Consider the following 18338-nt stretch of genomic DNA (forward strand, 5'->3'; position numbering starts at 1 on the left):
TGACAGCACTCTGACTAAAACAAACAATGCAGTTTTACAAGTGTTTCCTCAATATACTCAGCACTGTTTACCCGCAAAAAAAGAAGGGGAAAAATGAAGGAAAAAAGAGGCAGCTGTCATTTGCATTCACTGACTCACAAAATAAGCCAAGCACAATTCACAACATTGGCAATCTATTTTGAGGCGGCGCAGAATTCCATGTAAAATGGTATATGACACATGGTTTTATTCACACAAGGTTCATAAAAAGCACTTCAGTCTGCGAGCAGGAGAGAGCGTGCTAGAGAGGGATGAAGAGGAGAGACAGCGCTGGTAGGAAATAAAAATGTCAAAGTGCATTCACCACAAAAAAAACAAATGCAAGCATCATGCGTTTTCCTGGAGAACACAAAAACGAACTCTGTCTATAAAAAGGAAGGGAAAGAGCACAATAGAGACAAGTGGACTGTGACATGTCATTTTTAACCACAAACACCTGTTTCTGAATATTATGAATGATTACAAACATGCAACAAAGAGGAGGAGGATTTCATGCACTAAAAATAAAAGATGAATAAATGTTCAGGCGTATCGACGGTCTAAAAAGTTGAGACTGCTTACCTCTTTAGATTAACAGCCACAAAGAAGAAGAAGAATGTAGGAAAAGAACAGTGGAGGAAACAATAGAGGGTTAGTTCATTAGGAAGAAATACAGATTTTTTTAAATGGAATTTTGAAGTCCTGGTCTTTTGCTGCCACCCCATGTACCCACTGCCCAATCAATCTATCTTCAACCATAGCCATACTATATGACACGCAAACATCCATTGGAGTTTGAACACTAAATAGTGACCGAATCAATGCGCCAAGTATCATAATATGTTCTGAAAAATCTCTGTAAATCACAAATTTTAAACTACTCTAAGGGAGTGTCAACAGAGGGTCCAATACTACACTTTGGGATTTTGACCCTCAACTTTCTTGGAGTTGCATCAAGCGACCGTGAGACTTGTTTGCACTACTAAACGATTTGAAAGGATTACTACGGCGCTTCTATCTTCGGTGAGGCACACCCATAGATAACACCTACGGTGATACTGACATTCCTTTCTGAAAGTCAAAACTAATATTCTCAATATAGCATGCATTCCGAGTCCTCTATCATTATATCCTTTGACCCTGACATGGGGCAGGAGAATTCTTTGAGAGATGGGTGGGATAGGGTTTGATTGCAAATAAAGTCAAAAGAAGTTGTGAACATTTTTGAAGCGTGTGGAGATAATTGACTATAAAAATAGTGCAACTTTTCATGTATCTGAGGGGTAATCTTTACAGGGTCATAGTGCATCCAGGCACCGATCCACAAGTTCTACCTGCATGATAAATATTTGTTTTAAAGTAAGGATATTACATGGACGGCATAAGCTCTAATACAGATTTCAGGCTATTTAATCAAAACAGTTCAATTTTTTTCCAAAGACAAAAAAAATAAAATTGAAAAATAGACAAAAGGAGGACGAATATCGCACCTGGTTCTAAAAGGGAAGAGTTTCCAGCCCCGCCTCCACCCCCCTCCCCCCCAAAATATATGTAAATAAGAATAACTCAAAACCTGTCATTAATGATCACGTCCTCGGCAAAAAGCTAAGTGAGAATAATGCTTGTCCAAATAACGGTGGGGAAACCAAATACCAAACACAAAACAAAAAAAACATACAAGAATTAAAAATCATCCACAAGGTTTATATTCCATCCTCATGGTTGTCCACGTATCGAAGAGGAAAAACAAAAAAGCAAATATTCAAGAATTGAAAGTCACCCACAGGGTTATATTCCATCCTCCATCCACTATAAACGTGAATAAAGATACAGAGAGATTAAGACACCGGGCAGCCGCAATCTCCATGGGAATCAACGAGTGGGCGGCAGAATATTGTAAGCTCATTGTCTAGGTTTGAGATAAGTATCAGTGAAGTGCATAGATTGACCCTGACTGAGAAAACATGAAGATTACTCACAGGATTGGGATCTTGAAACCTCGTGCTTCCTGCAGCGCCTTGCGGTAGTTGCTGAAATTACATGCAGAGGAGAGCAACTCGGTCATCTCTGATATCGTCTGTTTTACGATAAAAAAAAATGATAATGAAAAAAGTTGCTTTATGCTGAAAAAAGCAAGGCTATTTAATACTGACTACATCTGAAGTGGAGTGGTGATTTTCAGAGTAAGGAGTTTTGAGGTCAACTAATTAATTTGTCGATGACCAACAGAGTTGTTGAGAAAAATCCATAGCCTGTAGCTGCTGACAACCCAAACCTGCAAAACAGAATGACCTCTCTCTCTGTAACTTTTTATTTATTAATAAAATTGTCAAGAATCACGGTTAACAAAATAAAAAGACAGTTACAAAAAAATGAGGCATGCAATATGATTCTTTCCTTGGACTTAAAAAAAAGGGTAATAACAGGAGTAAACCTTTTCAGATATGTATTGGAAGGTTTGCATGTTAACACAATGACTGTACCTCTTAAGGGCTACAGACATATTGGCTCATGGAATGGCAAAAATACAACACAACATTGTTTTAAGCAGTAGGGACCTATGCTCTAATTCTCACAAAATAAAAACCCACGTTATTCCGGAGGTCGTTGGTTCGAATCCCACTCTAGTCAATTCTTTGTTCAACCCCAAAAATCATTTCAAAATTTACCCAGTCAGTTTCCCTTGTGGTTTCTATTGATAAAATATAAAAAACCCGTACAACTCTTTAATGGCACTGGACACCTTTGGCAACTTTCACTTGGTGTATCCCAACATGTGCATAAAATAACAAATCTGTGAAAATTTGCACTAAATTGTTGGTCATCAAAGTTGCAAGTGAATAATAAAAGACAAAACACCCTTGTTTCACAAATTTGTGTGCTTTCCAGACGCCTTAAAAAAGGCTTCAGGCCTGAAGTCTTTTAATGCTTGAGGGAAAATTTCCCTCTTTTCTCAAAAACTACGTTACTTCAGCGGGATCTGTTACTCACAATGTTTTGTACTATCAACAGCTCTCCATTGCTCAGGACACCAAGTAAGTTGTTTTATGCTAACAATCATTTTGAATAATTACCAATAGTATCCAGTGCCTTTAACAGATGCTTTAACCAAAATCCCTCCCTAAATCAAATGGCCTCATAATTTGACAAATTTGAAATACCTTTTGAGTGTCCGATGAGACATAGGCGAGAGTTTGTCTGAGTCTCGCCAGTGAGCTGTGACTCAATCCTCCAACTACAGCCATCAAGGTGTTAAAGTTATTCAGCCGTTTTAATCTCTATAGGATAAGAGAGCAATTCCAGAAATAATGTCACCCCAACAAATGTTCGCTGGTTATGCATTAACATTTCTTAGATTGTACGAATGAGATGATAAAAAAACACTGTACACTGCCATGGCAATGCAAATAAAATTCAGGCCATATCCAAATTTGCGGCTATGTCTATGGCTCTTGCATTATGACTTTGAGATCCAGCCATAGCCGTAACTGCCAATATATGGACACAGCCTTTACTGGAGGCTAGGAGATTTATAACAGAGATTTAAAACACACTTGGCAACATTCAAGTACAATGATGCATCATGAATAAAACAGCCCAAAATCAATTTGAGACCTTGTTATATACATTATTTTTAAATGTTCAATGCTTACATCATATAACCAGCAAAAAAGAGGTTTGAAAATGTGTTAATTAATTATTTTTTGGGTTTAGTAGAAATCAGGCAAAAACAGGAAGTTTCATCCTAAAAAACTTCCAATAGACTATGTCAAACAAATTGGGCCATTTTGGGACCCCTTTGGTCCCATTTTCATTGCTTTAATGTGAAGAAAACAAACAAACTCATACAAATTAAGGGACCCATTGTTTTAATATGCATGAGACTACACAGTCTATTCAAAAAGGGAGGGAGGGAACAGGAAAAGTAAGCATATGGGATAAATTGCAAGGACTAGAAATAGTGGGTTCACTGACCTTTGAGACTTCAACAAACTTGGTGATGACCTCTGCCCTCTGCTTGGGTGTATGTCTACTGAGAATCATACATTGTATCCATAGTGATAGTCCATTAAATAGACCAATGGAACGTTCCAACTTGAGATTGTCCTTCAGCTGACCAGAGAGGGCGTAACTTTTCAAGTCTGCAAACTAAAAAAAAGAAGAAAACACAGCTGTTTACAAAGTCAAAGACAAGGTAACACATATACAAAATTTAAACAGACGCATACTATAGTTAATTGTCCATACTATAGTTAATTGTCCATCTCTTTACTCTCAGACACACCACAACTCATGAGTCATATACCGTAGAGAGTTCTATGTAAATAACAAATTTCAATATAGATGATTAACTGTCAGAAAATTGACATGTGGAAAAAATCCAAACAAACAAACAATTTGTGAAAACAACCATTGGTATACTTGTACCCATGCAAACTTAAATCCAAAGAAGCTTTTAGTTCTAACAGAGAAGTGTGGGGGGGGTGATAGAAATCATAAAAAAAAGGTAAGATTCTGTTCAAGACCCTGAAGCAGAGTCTATCCTTTGAATGTAATTTTGTAAAAAGTGGCAATTGCTAGCAGAGTCGTTGACCAATCTGTATGACGAAGCAGAGTCATTTGACCCCAATTAAGTCCTTTAAACCCAGTAAACCCTAGCCGAGTCGTTTGACCCCAGCAGAGTCATTTGACTGTAGCTGAATTGTTTGGTCATTGCAACTAAACAAATACAAATATATTAATGTAATTTTGTATGTAATAAAAATTCAGTTCAGCTCAACCACTTTTCTGAGCAGTTCCGCAGTTCAACAATGTAGCAAGCACACTTACATTTAGTCTTCTGAAGATTTTGTATTCAAGGAATGTAAGATGATTGGCCAGTTCACCAGGTTCAAGGTGATTGAAGACCAGCGAGACTTTGCGATTGGTCCTCATGGAAGGATTCCGTACTGAAATGACCCGCATCCAGTCGTAACTTGGTCTGCACCGGGGAGAGAAATAAACAAAGATTTTTATGACCTACAAGTACTTTGTCAGTTAATGTTTCCATGTAACATAAATGTTTATCACTTTGCGGACATTAAACATAATGTGAGCCTTTCAAGGCCATTTCCTTTATGCTGGAAGAACCATGATCTACTTATGACAGCCATTTATGAAAAGACCTTTTCCAGTTAAGCTCTCCTTCTTTGCCAATCCAACGGGAAGTAAACAGAACGATAAAAGCCTGCTGAGACAGAAGTGACAAGCATAAAGTTGGATTACCAACTTAACTGTCAATACACTCTTGGAAAAAGTAGGAACTTTTAATGAGTACCGTAATGAGTACTACTTTAACGCATGCGGTGTACGCTTTAAAAGACTTTTCAAGCTATTTTAAAAAGGGCAAATAACAATCTGAAATGAGACTAGAGTAGTAAAAATATCATGCCTGTACAATATTCTCATTTTCTCCCCAATATTTCATGCATTGTTGTTCATGATATTATACGATGCCCTCTGCAGATGTGGAACATTTACAGTGTGATATAATAATAATACCAACAAATAAAAACTGTATATAAAATATGTAAAAAAGAAAAATAAGCACATTTTTGGATAAAGTATAAGAAGCAACGTGTTCATTTAGCATTTGGATACTGTAAAAATACAGGGAAAATGTCATTTGAATTTTTATGTTATTCAGCCTTCATGCCTTAAGACCATATGGTATTTCAAGCATATTCTTTGACAGCATAAAATTTGCATGATGAAAGATGCCTTCAAAGAAAAGAAGAAAAAAAGTTGAGTACCACAGAGATTAGAGTACAAAGTGACAGATAGGAATAATCAAGATTGACGGTGGAGGGACAATTTTATCTGAGAAAAAATATACATAGCGTTGAATCAAGTCCAGGGTTTTCTTTTCTTTTTTTCTTGGTGTAGAAGGACAAATTAAATAAAGCTACAAAATTTCTGAAATAAGTATCCACATTCTCAGATGCTCATTGTATATTTTGGGGCCATGTATTAATGTATTAATGTAATTAATTGCTTGCACGGAATGAAGCCATTGTAAAACTCCCCCGAACAAAGATATTGACAAAACAGGGACACCGCCAATATAGGGCTAGATAGCTCAGTTGGTAGTCGGAGGTCGTTGGTTCGAATCCCACTCTAGTCAATTCTTTGTTCAACGCAAAAAAAAAATTTGTATTCCTTAAACTTTTCAATAAACTATATGAAATTAACTGCAAATGTCAACAACAACTTAAACAGCCAATAAAGGATGATCTGAATATTTCAACTATTACCTTTTTATGGCCAAATAGCCATCGTAGATACCGATAATAACCATTTTACTCTCAAAATTTGCATTTAATAATAAATAACTCGAGTCAAAAATATACCCGGCCGTGCAGCTTTTTCATCCGAGAGTCAAAAACAGCTAATTTGTTAAAATGACCCCTTGATGCCAGTGACGATTTTCCCCTAATTGAGTTTGAACACAGTTCTCCAGCTTTGGCAAACTGAGGTCGCTATTTTCCACATCAAATAGCCACCACTGACGTCACGATTCCTATGGCGCGCGGGTTTGTTTGAGACTCATTGTATTTGTTTAATGTTTCCTATGGACTGCAGCTGTTAGAAAACTGTAGTATCTATATATTTGAGATCATCCTTTATTGGGACTGTCTGATTGATAAGAAAGAACACAAGTCATGATTAAGAAATATTTGCAGGCAAATAAAGACAGCACCCTGCACGCAATGTTTTCAGCATGAGGAACAAACAAGTACAAAGTTGATTAGAGATTTCAAAGGTACAGCTAATAGGGGTTGTGTTATAAATTAAACAGGTAGGCAGAAGCAATTACCCGATGAACAGGGAAAACAAAAATAATGTCAGATGGGGGGGGGGGGGGGGGAGACAAGAAAGATTTCTCAGAGGACAAACAGAATACGTAAAGTCAGGTGAACAAGATGAATGAAATCAGTGTTAGAATTGTGTAAAATCACAGCGTCTTTCCAATGCACACATAGAATACACATTGCCTCCGTCTGGATGTTGGACACAATACTCAAATTACCAGGGCCCAATTGGCTCTTCTTACTGCCGAATTCTGTGTTTACGATCATCATTTTCCGCTTGCGTGCAAGCTGTGTTAGCGTGGATAGCCTAGTAACATTGAGTACGCACGACCACACACCAGCCAAATTTCCCTGATTACCCATGAAATAAGCTTGAGGTAAGCACAGAATTTGATGCTTCCGTAAGTGCCGAATCCACTTCGCTTAAATGGTAAGCAGAGCCATGAAATTGGTGCCTGCATGATGTAGTTGTTTTAGTGTGTGATAAATTACTTGTTCAAGTCCTACTTATAACAAACAAAAACATAATTTACTCAATGTCCTTGTGGAAGTAAATTACTCAAATGACGGTTTTGTTGATCAGTTTATAAAGCACTGTCTTTTATAAGCCTATTCACGGACACACGAGATGTAAAACCATTTGCACAACTCCATCAGTATAATAACGGACAAAAGAATTTGTTCATAATAAAAAATAGGTCCTTTGTTCAAGTATATATCCCTCAAGGTAAATTACGGACCTCAAAATCTGTTTCCGTTTCACAAGGTTTCACACAAGGAAGCAAAGAATGTCCAATAAAATTAATACAGGCTTGATATTTATATTTCCTTTTGTGGAACCGCCACAGTAACAAAAGTCCACTAATATTTTATGGTAAAATAACCAATTTTTGTAATATTTTTTTAGCTTGTTGTACACATTGGCCTATTATATTTTGTATTGGTTTTTGTTTTGATGTAAAAAGAGACATTATATTCCATTGAATAAGGCGAGAGACATATATTTTGACAAGTTATTTTTTTAATACTTTTTATGGAAGGGGGTGTGTTTTAATGGTCCCCTTAAAGCCAAGGGTTTACCTTTCTTTAGCTCAAAGTGAACAACTCTGAAAATAATGGCATACAGATAAAAACCGGGAGTAAATAAAGTAGAAGAGTTTGATATTTAATTTAAGACAAAAATCTTTTTCATTGGATACATAATTGATGTTATGCTGCACCATCTTAAAATGTTTTTTATAAAAATGGGGGAAAAAACAAAAACAAATGTTCTGCTCAAAGCCCAGCGTTTGCTTTCTTTAGCTCAAAAATGAACAAATGTTATCCACATTTATCTCAAATAGTTGCCATCCAAGCAAAAATACAGAGACAAATATAGTAACTATAGGTATATTTAAAATTGTGAAGACTTTGATAATTAATTTAAGACGTCATTTTGTCATCGAGTACTGCTGCACCATCTTAAAAATTAATACTTGACGGGCCTATAGGCTTTTTGTTATTACTGAGCACAGTCTACAGCAGACACTGACGAGACGGATTCCCACCATGGCTCCCCAAACATACCCGCAACAATATCTTGCAGTTATTTTTCCCGCTCGATTTCATATCTGGGTTTGCGATTTGAGCCGCTCGGATGAAACATTTACCCATGTGCATTACAAGGCTTGGTAATAACGACTGGCTTGCAATCAACGGCCCTGGACGGACGGACAGACAGTAGGCACCAGGGGAAGTGGAGTACCATCGTTTGGCAAACACGGACTCATAAAAAGAGAGAGGGGGGGGGGGGGTTGAAACCGAGTTGGGGGAGGAAGACTCTTCTAATCCATTGAATTATTATAAACCCTTGAGATATTCATTTCATCATCTAGTCTCTGTGGGATGGCAGATTTCTAAAATGCTTCCCCAAAACGAGACTCAAAGTTTGTACTTAATTTGCAATTCAGACAGAAATGTTTATGAATTAAGTAGCAAAGAGGCATCACACAAAAATCCCACATAGTTGTTCCTTGAAAATAAGGGTATAAAATACAAATAAGTTGTTGAATGTTCTCTCTGTCAGACCATAGATGAAAGATTCCACCCTTTGTACGAGTGGTTATATATACAGTAATACAAGCTCTATAGCTCTCCCCTTGTCCCTCCTTAAAGATGGCGGGTCGCTTGATGGAGAGATAGTCTTCAGCCCTCTAGGCCTGGCTGGTGACATAACCCCCTTTCTAAACACTGAATGATATTTGCATTGGCTTCAGTTCAGGGCTCCCCTGCTCGGATAGTTGGTTCATATTCCCGGGTAAGAGATATTCATCAGTCGAGCCATCCGGTCATTTTGTCAACCCCCAACCCCCCCCCCCCCCCCTCCTTAACCAACCCCCCTCGCTTAAATGTTTTGCACTTTTCAGTCGTGCGCGAGCAAACATTTGCAGACACAAACCAAACGAAAGCTTGGCCACCGTGAGACAGTTTAGTGTTACTCATTAGAGTGAGAAGGGACACTCTGGACTCGTTGAGTAAACACTCCCACAAGGGCTGCACACAAAGGGATCCTGAGACTTCTATCTCAAGACAACTAAACAAAAAAAGGTGTGATAATGAGACTGGTATGTAGAGTCACGAGGACGGCTAGACAAATACTCAGGGGTTATACTCACACATTAGAGATGTCTATCACATGTTTGAGTTGGCTGTTGCCTTCTGCATGCATGATGCTTTGAAGTTGACCCATGACCTCCGAGAGACCCTGGTCGAGGTCAAAGTGCACAGGACAGTGTACAATCCAGTACCTACAATCGTATAACACATAGGGAGAACAATTGAAATGGATAATTTGTTAACAAGAATATCAGCTGAATAAAATTAAACACACTAACTTAAAAAGACAAAATTCATATTATCAAACAACTTTGAAAAGGCAGTGGTGTGATTGATAAACCCATCCCAAAGAAGCAATATCTCATAATACCACGAGAAGAAAAAAAATCTGCATAAAAATCAAGTTTGAGTTAAAAGGGAAAATCAATTAAACATCTTTGTTCATATGAAATTAATACATGCATGTCATGTCTAAAGCAATATACAGAAGATGTTAATCAGCATTAGATGCTTCCAATTTTCTGCAAGGCATTTCTGTCTAAAAGCATAATGGATGTCCATACATTAATTTTCAACAGGAATATTGTCTCTTGCAATCTGGGGCAATTAATTCTGGCAGCTATCATCTCACACAACCAGTGTTTCCACTGCAGCTGACCTGCATGTTAATGGTGATCCGCTTTTTTTTGTATGCTTTACAAAAAAAGAAGCAAAGCTTCAAAATGCTGTTGCAATGAAAATCAAGGTATTTAAGTGATATCGAATGGATTAACCAAAAACGAGGTACAAGAGTAAATATCATTGAACCATTGGACATTGGCGTACCAGACTTTCCCCATATTTATTTATTTTATTATTATTTTTTAAAATTATTATTATTATTATATATATATATATATTTTTTTTTTTTTGGGGGGGGGGTCGGGATTTTGGAGGCAGTGGCTAGATATTGGTTGTGGGTGGGGATTGTTCAGTGTCATGCCATTCATTTGTGCATTTTGTATTATTTCTTGGGCAGAGGAGGGGGGATGAAAAGGTTCTTAGCGTGGTAACCATTTCCCTTGGAAGGTGAGATCATATAGTTTCGTGCTTAGCTTTATTTCCATTTATTTTAAGGCTTTCTAACCTGGGTACAATAGATACATCAATAAAATGCACTATAAATAAAAACCATTACAACTGGGCACATTATTCACTATTATTGTTGTGAACTCGGCCTGCATATTTACTGTAATTTTGTGTTGAACATCGATATAAATATGAAGGTGATCAATTTACTACAAAACACTCTTTACCGAGTGGGTAGGATGAATGTTGGACTGTATAATATAAATGCACCCACGTCAGTTTGACTTTCAAACGTATTTACTGATCAAGCAACGTACTACATTTTCGTGGGTGAAAAAAAAATAAGTATACTTTATTCTGGTGTTTGGGGTCAATAGAGATGTGATACGTGCCTGCGATCCGTTCATTTAAGAAGGGTTTTTATCTCATTACAATTCCATAAATAGAAGTCAAAAACATTTCATTGAGCATGAGTGACAATGAATCCTTCGACTGGAACAACTAATAATCTCTGTGCTTTCTGCTGTCCACCTGATCTGAGTTCTTTACAGCGAATTGATGAATCGGATCCTAGATAACTTGTTGTGAAAGATGCAATAAAACTGCAATAACTGCTGCATCCTGGTGATATTTGGAGGTCATTGTTTGAGGGGGGGGGGTTCTTTGGCGCAATCTACAGTCTCATGTTTCTATCAATCTCCCTCTACAGCTCTCTCAGGCAAAAGAGTTGATACGACGACTCCGGCCTCGCGATGCATGATGATAAAAGGACAGCTTTTTTCCTCCGCTATGCTTGTTCACCCAATCCAACCAAGTTTACACTCACGGCTCATAAATACTAGCATGATCTACAAAGAGGGAGACTTGGAAGCGGAGCCCTTCATAGCGAGATGGAAAAGGTCACCAGGGAAGGAACAAATCAAGGCTGAGTGTAACGTAGAAAGCATTATTGATTGTAGAAGTGGTTCATTATGATATACAGTATGCATACTTTTTGACGCAGGTTGATTTTGACAATTGTGTCTTGGTGCTGGTAAGCTAAAAGGTAATTAGCAGGCCTGATACTTCACGGAGGCAACAAAACGATTTCCTCCATGCCCTTTGGTCATTGCCTTTGTGCCGCTGAAATGCTCCAGTAGAAATTTACAACATTTCCTCATAGAGGTGCCCTTTGCCAAGGAGAAAATGCCTTGGTGCCCTTGCCCTTTCCTTTCAAAAACAAAGCATACAGGCCTGAATTAAATATATATAAAAAAATAAAAAAATAAAAACAAAAAACACATAATGTAGGCTTTTATTCTGCAAAATCATATTTACACAATAATGCAAAGTATGAAGTCTCAATAATGTATGATGGATCATTAAGCAAGGGATTGCTGCAGCCGATATGGTTGGCAGCCATTTTGAGTACAGAGTCCAGAATGAAAGAGGACTCAGATAAGTTGAGCCACTAACAGCTCTCTGTACAGGAAGGCTCAACTTTATCATAAAACAAGCCTACAAGCTGTATCCAAAAACATCAGAGAAGCAATAATAAACTGTAAGTTTGGTACAAACATGGAGGCAGAAAGAGAAGAAGAGGCTGATCAAAAGTCCAATGCCGAGGTTATAAGTACAACAATGGCCATAAGAAATTGTGTGATATGAAATAACCTGCAAAATCCAGATATAAAGCTGTAATGGTCTGTGGACTTGCTTGCACATGTGCAAAGACAATGGAAAAATAAAAAGTATCTGCATGCAATTTGCACAAATCGAACGGATACATTAGCTGGTGCAGTGGGAGAACTCAAGTGCCGGTTCCAGGTAATTAAGTGTAGAAAGCCGTCTCATAGCATTAGACTCTGCGCAGAAATGTCCATAAAATCCGCAGTGATCAGGGCCCAATTTCATGGCTTTTCTTACCACAGAGTTCTGGGCTTACGGAACCCTTGTAGCACACAATTCTAGGATACGTAAGCGCAGAACTCCACGGTAAGCAGAGCCATGAAATTGGGCCCTGCTGAGGGTTCAATTGGATTTGAAAATAGCATTCCCCAAATGCAAATGAGCTTAATTGGCTATGGTCTCTCAATATGTTTCCATGTACTAAACTGCGCCAATAAAGTATCTAAACACTTACACATGGTCAGATATATCGGAACCTGAAACAGTATGCCACAAAATAATTATTCATTTCCAGTCACCGTTAATTTCTGCACATTTTGACACATCTTGTGTTGCGCTACGATGTTGTTTGGTGGATTTACGGGCACTTGAGTGGCTTAAGGTCGAATTTCAAAAGTTGCAAAAGCCCCTATTCAAGCTAAATCGTTGTATTGTGACGAGTAAGATCGGCGTTTCTTTTGCTTGCCTTGTATAAATGATGTTTTTTTGGTCGCGTTTTGGATAAATCGGTTGCGATAAACATACTCACCAATAATTGTCAGTAACCAAGCAAAGGGGTCAAAGATGGGAGGCATACAACAATGGTAAGACAGGGAAAGGTGTTTCAAGATAACAGGAAAGATGGCTCAAACGACCAAACAGGAAAGAGGACGGATCGTTGGTTTGATAGAAGCCGGTACGTCGATGCGAGCTGCAGCTCATCAGGTAAAAACGTCACCAGCGACGGTCAGTAAATGGTGGAATCGCTACCAAGCTCAGGGAAATGTGGACGACCTGCCAAGGAGTGGCCGTCCGATGGTGACTTCTGCAGCAGAAGAAGAAAGTGAACAAGTCCATAAAGCCTGACACCACTCTCGAGGGGTTTGCGACGCATCCTGTTCAGGAAATGGCAGGGGATTGACCAGGGACAGATAAGAGGTCTCATTGTGAGTATGAGAAGACGACTCCTTGCCGTTCAGGACAATGATGGAGGACACACCAAGAATGGAGGACAGGATAACAGCAGTTTTAGAGTTAAAGATACGGCAATTAATTTCATGGTCATGTAAACGAAACGAGTTTGTGTCTTTTGTCTTGATTTTGTCTGAGTGTGATGCTTATGTGAGTTCCCTTTTGGAATTGGGGTGAATAGGGGCTTTTGCAACTTTTGAAATTCGACCTTAAGCCACTCAAGTGTCCATAAATCCACCAAACAACATCGTAGCGCAACACAAGATGTGTCAAAACGTGCAGAAATTAACGGTGAATAGAAACGAACAATTAAATTTTTGTATGCTATTTCAGGTTCCGATAAATCTGACCATTTGTAAGTGTTTAGATACTTTATTGGCGCAGTTTACTACCTCCATGGTATAAATACTATGTATAATAATCATCCCAAGAATGCATCTGCTGGAAATACTCTCTTTCAAAACTCAGTAGACAAGTAAATATGCAGCATGGTATTTTTATGAGAACATCAATCATAACAAATACGTGACAGCAGGTCCTGAACACACCAGAATATAAATTTCTACCCTATAGTTTCCCATTACCCACTTAAATTTGTTACCAGATCGGAGAGTCCCGATTAGTCCTTTATAAAACAAGTTTTGCAGCTTGTATCCATCTTTTTTTAGCATTGCAGAATCTATGCTAAATGCTACAAGTAATTTTTTGTACAAATATTCTCACATTTCCTGTTAAGAGATAATTAAATAATAGCACTATTAATTTACTGTAAAAATAAAAAAAGCAATACACACAGGCCTTCTCAATTATGTATCACCCAACATTCTGCGTATTGGCTTACGATGAATAACCCAGACTATGTAACGTATCCCGATTAATTCTTTTATGTACACTGTGCAGGGGCCTTTGTCTAACACCAGCAGACCTGACTGACGATACACCATAGAACCCATCTCATTACATTGTCATTAATTAAACAGTCAACCACTACCAGAGTGTGAATCATCACCATGCGTAGTTGTGTATGTGGTCATCAATGACAGCTAGTCCACTCGTCAGTACCAGGTCTGCATATATTGAAATGAAATTGATGACGAGTAATCGGGCCCCTGGGATCTGCAAAAATGTAGTGTGCAGGTTCGTTGCAATCGCCGTGAAAGTGGAACGCTCACTGAGCATGTGAGCATCGTCTGCTTGTGATGCAGAGTACAAAACTTACTCTTAAAGGGAAGGTACACGTTTGGTAATTACTCAAAACAAATATTAACTTAAAAACGGACTTGGTAGTGAGCATGGGAGAGCTGTTGATAGTATAAAACATTGTGGGAAACGTCTCCCTCCGAAGAACGTAGTTTTTGAGAAAGAGGTAATTTCTCACTAAAATAATAAAAGTTTTCTAGCTAGAAGTCTTTTATTCCTATCTGAAAGCACACAAGTTCGTCCAACAAGGGTGTTTTTTCTTTCATCATTTTCTCGCAACTTCAATGACCAATTGAGCCCAAATTTTCACAGGCTTGTTATTTTATGCTTACAGTGGGATACACCAAGTGAGAACACTGGTCTTTCACAATTACCAAACGTGTACAGTGCCTTTAACAGAAACCATGTTGATGATGTCTAGAAAGCCTGATATAAAACTGATTGTTTCTAGGCTTACACTAAGAATGTTCCAACCGTCTGCTCGTGAAGCAAAGTACGAAACTCACTCTTAACGAAAACCATTCATACTTGTTGATGATGTCTAGAAAGTCGGATATTAAACTGATTATTTCTAGGCTTTCGTCGAGCATGTTCCAAGAGTTTGCTCATGATGCAAAGTACAAAACTCGCTCTTAACAGAAACACTACATACTTGTTGATGATCGTGTAAAAAAGGTCGGATAAAATTGATTGTTTCTATAAAGAGCCTTTTTAGAGATGTTTTTATCATTAAGATATTTTTGCCAGACACTTTAATGGTGTTGTAAAATCTCTGTCTATTTTAAGACTGCCATACAAAAAAAACACACTCATGATTTGACGAAATTGTGTGGCATGATAATTCCATGCTGGACAATTTTAAACTCTGTGGGTATTAGTATGTCAGTTAATGGGATTTTGCCTTTGATGATAAAAGTATGGAATTTGACAAAAAGTCATAGTGTATCACAAGTAAGATTTTTGGCTACAGCGGGTCATAACAGATTTGAATCTTACAATAGACTAAAAAGAGGTAGAACAAGATGCAACAACAGCTATTTTGAACATTTTAAACACTGCTTGTTTTCTGCCAGAATTTTTTACAGAAATCAAATCTGCAATTGTCAATTGTTTTTGCTTAATCAAGGGGTGGTCGAGAGTCATTGCTGATAAAACAAGTCTTAAAACTAGGATTAAAATTTTAGTTGGTTTGCTGAAATGGTGGAAATTCCACCTTTTGGTTATCCCTGGAATTATAGATGTCATCAAGGAGCTTTTAAGAATAGTGTTATCAGCACTGGAGAAGGTGGTTTTATAAATACCTTTTTTTCTCAATACAGACATCCGAGTTTTGATAAAAGTCTGAACAAATTTCTCATCCCTGTTAAGTTATTTGTCAGATGAAATAATCTCAATATATATTGGTCAGTCTTATATACAGCCAATTGAAGCAAAAAATCCAGTCTTTAATTATGCAAATGTTGCTTCCGAAGAATGAAAATACCCCCCCCCCCCCAATCACTTAAAAACACAGCTACAGAAAGCAAGACAGGAACACCTGCTTAAGCCCAATAGTTGCATCTGCAAATCTTGAGGTTGCTGTAGCATCAGAGGGAAGGGGTCAAGTATGCGCAAGGACCTTTTTTCAACTACAGTGATTTTTGTGATGGCAACAAGGTTTGGTTCTTCTGAAAACACTCTGGTAAATGACCACCCGCATCCATGTCACACTCGGTGACTGTGCCATGGTCACCATTTTGGGAGTCAACAGGTAAGCCTGTTAAACACCAAATTGCCTAAAATTTGCTCAACATTGTATTAAACACACAGAGACTATGACTCCAAAAATGGCACAACCAAGATAATTGTGCGGATGCCATCAGGTGAATCGAGTCAATACAAATTAAAGACGGGGATTGATAGCTAATAATCAATCATAAATATTGAATAACTTCAATTAATTTCAATCAGTTGACCATGGAGCTAAGGTTTTCACTTTTTTATTTCTGCAGTTGACAAGTCCACAAGTCCTCCTAACAAAAACCCTAAAATAATTCAAAAAGTAATATTTTTTTAAAGATCATCTTTTTGGATTGCAAATAGAAATCCAATTTTGCAGAAAGATATTCAAATATATATTTGTATATTAAACTGGTAGGGGAGATGGCTTTATCTTTCAATCCACATTGGCCCTTTGTCAGAGGCATACAAATATATAAATACAGTATACAGTACTGACATACACATATTTCTGTGTATATTTCTTATCTGGATAAAATAACAAACGGATGCATAATGCTAGTTATTGGGCCCATGATATATTCAAATACTAAGTTGACATCACAAACCCAGCTGACAAATGCATTCTTCATATACAGCGAGTCTCCAGCGATAACCGATGACAAAATAACGAACCTCAGCCAACGGGCAAAACTACATGGTTTATAACTCGACACACACAACCTGAGGTAACTGACCAAACGATGCCATACCCTATAGAATCGATGACTGAAAATCCCAGTCACTGGATGGATGACGATGTTAGCCCTCGAGCAAGATAAAAAAATATCGCCACCACTTTGGCACTCACTGGTTTAACACTTCCATCTCGATCTTCAGCTTCTCCAGCCATTGCAACCGGGACCCTGGAGGGATCATCTGTATCCCATGGTGAGGGAAAGAATCCAAGAGGGAATGAAGCCAAGACCCCGTGTCCCTATGGCTACTGATCCAATCGATGTAGAAGGGTAGCTGTTGGCACTGTTTAATCATCTTGTGGATCCATCCACACGTATAGTATGGTCATCGCACAGGATACAGTTTTCCATAATGAAGGGCTTGCAGTGTATAATACAGTGCCTGGTCTGAAGCAGGCACACGTAAGAGCATACTTTCAAGTCACGGGTGGGTGGATTGCGTCTTGGCTGTTTTACAAAACCATGTGAGGACTCAAAGAAATTTCATCCTGCTGATCCACCATCTTCGACATGTCATGTTCCCCGTCTTCTGCACAAAGTTATCATAATAAATTGACTGTTGATTGTTCTTCCACAAAAAGGGGCCAGAATATTTTTTCTTTCTTATAGCCTTGCTTTTGATAGGCCTACATTTATTGTAAAAGGGGATGAACAAAATGGCTGCCTCTAGAATTCTATGTACCGATCCATCTATAGATAAATTTTATTTGTCCTGTAAAGTGTTTTTTCCTTCTTTACTTGAACGTTTTTTATGTTTGTTAACGCACATGAATAAAAACATCCCTACCTACCCCGACACATATTTCCAAAAGTCTGAGCATCAATCTTTAAATAATTTCCCTATAGCTCTTGGCAAATATGACCATTTTTTTCAGGACCTGTTGCCAAAATGCCTCAAGTTGGAAGTCAACATCCTCCAGGTCACATTGGGGGAAATTTGCAGAATGTTCCTTTTTTATTTGGCTCTCAAAATAGTCTAAATGTAGAATATTTTGAGGTACAAAATATTCATGATGCTGACACCCTTTTTTCTCCCTATTGAGTGGTGTGCACCCTAAATAGACCATACTTGAGACCGGATAACACTTTGATTTAATGCTAGGTTGTACCCCGAGGCAAAGTTTGTTATGAAAAGATTCCAATTATTATTGCGACGGAATAGACATTAATACATTGTTACATGCTGCAGTGCTACAGGGTCACTGAAGTCTATATACAATGTGATAAAATTACTTAATTAAAAGCAAATTAGTTGTCCGATATATTTCCCCACGGTAATAAATAAGTAGCGTGAGAGTATTAGACGTTCAAG

General features: G+C 37.9%; 1 protein-coding gene across 1 annotated transcript in view; it reads right to left on the reverse strand.

Moving 5' to 3' along the window:
• LOC117287961 (ras guanyl-releasing protein 3-like) overlaps nt 1–18338 on the reverse strand; it is a 47646-nt gene that overhangs the window by 15949 nt on the left and 13359 nt on the right. The window contains exons 5-9 of the mRNA XM_033768627.1: nt 9524–9655; nt 4849–4999; nt 3994–4167; nt 3180–3296; nt 1998–2095 (exon numbers count right to left, since the gene is read on the reverse strand). Of these exons, the coding sequence (XP_033624518.1) occupies nt 1998–2095; nt 3180–3296; nt 3994–4167; nt 4849–4999; nt 9524–9655 (672 nt within the window). The remainder of the gene's footprint in view (nt 1–1997; nt 2096–3179; nt 3297–3993; nt 4168–4848; nt 5000–9523; nt 9656–18338) is intronic.

The sequence above is a fragment of the Asterias rubens genome, chromosome 1 (genome assembly GCF_902459465.1).
Source record: "Asterias rubens chromosome 1, eAstRub1.3, whole genome shotgun sequence".
NCBI lineage: Eukaryota > Metazoa > Echinodermata > Asteroidea > Forcipulatida > Asteriidae > Asterias > Asterias rubens.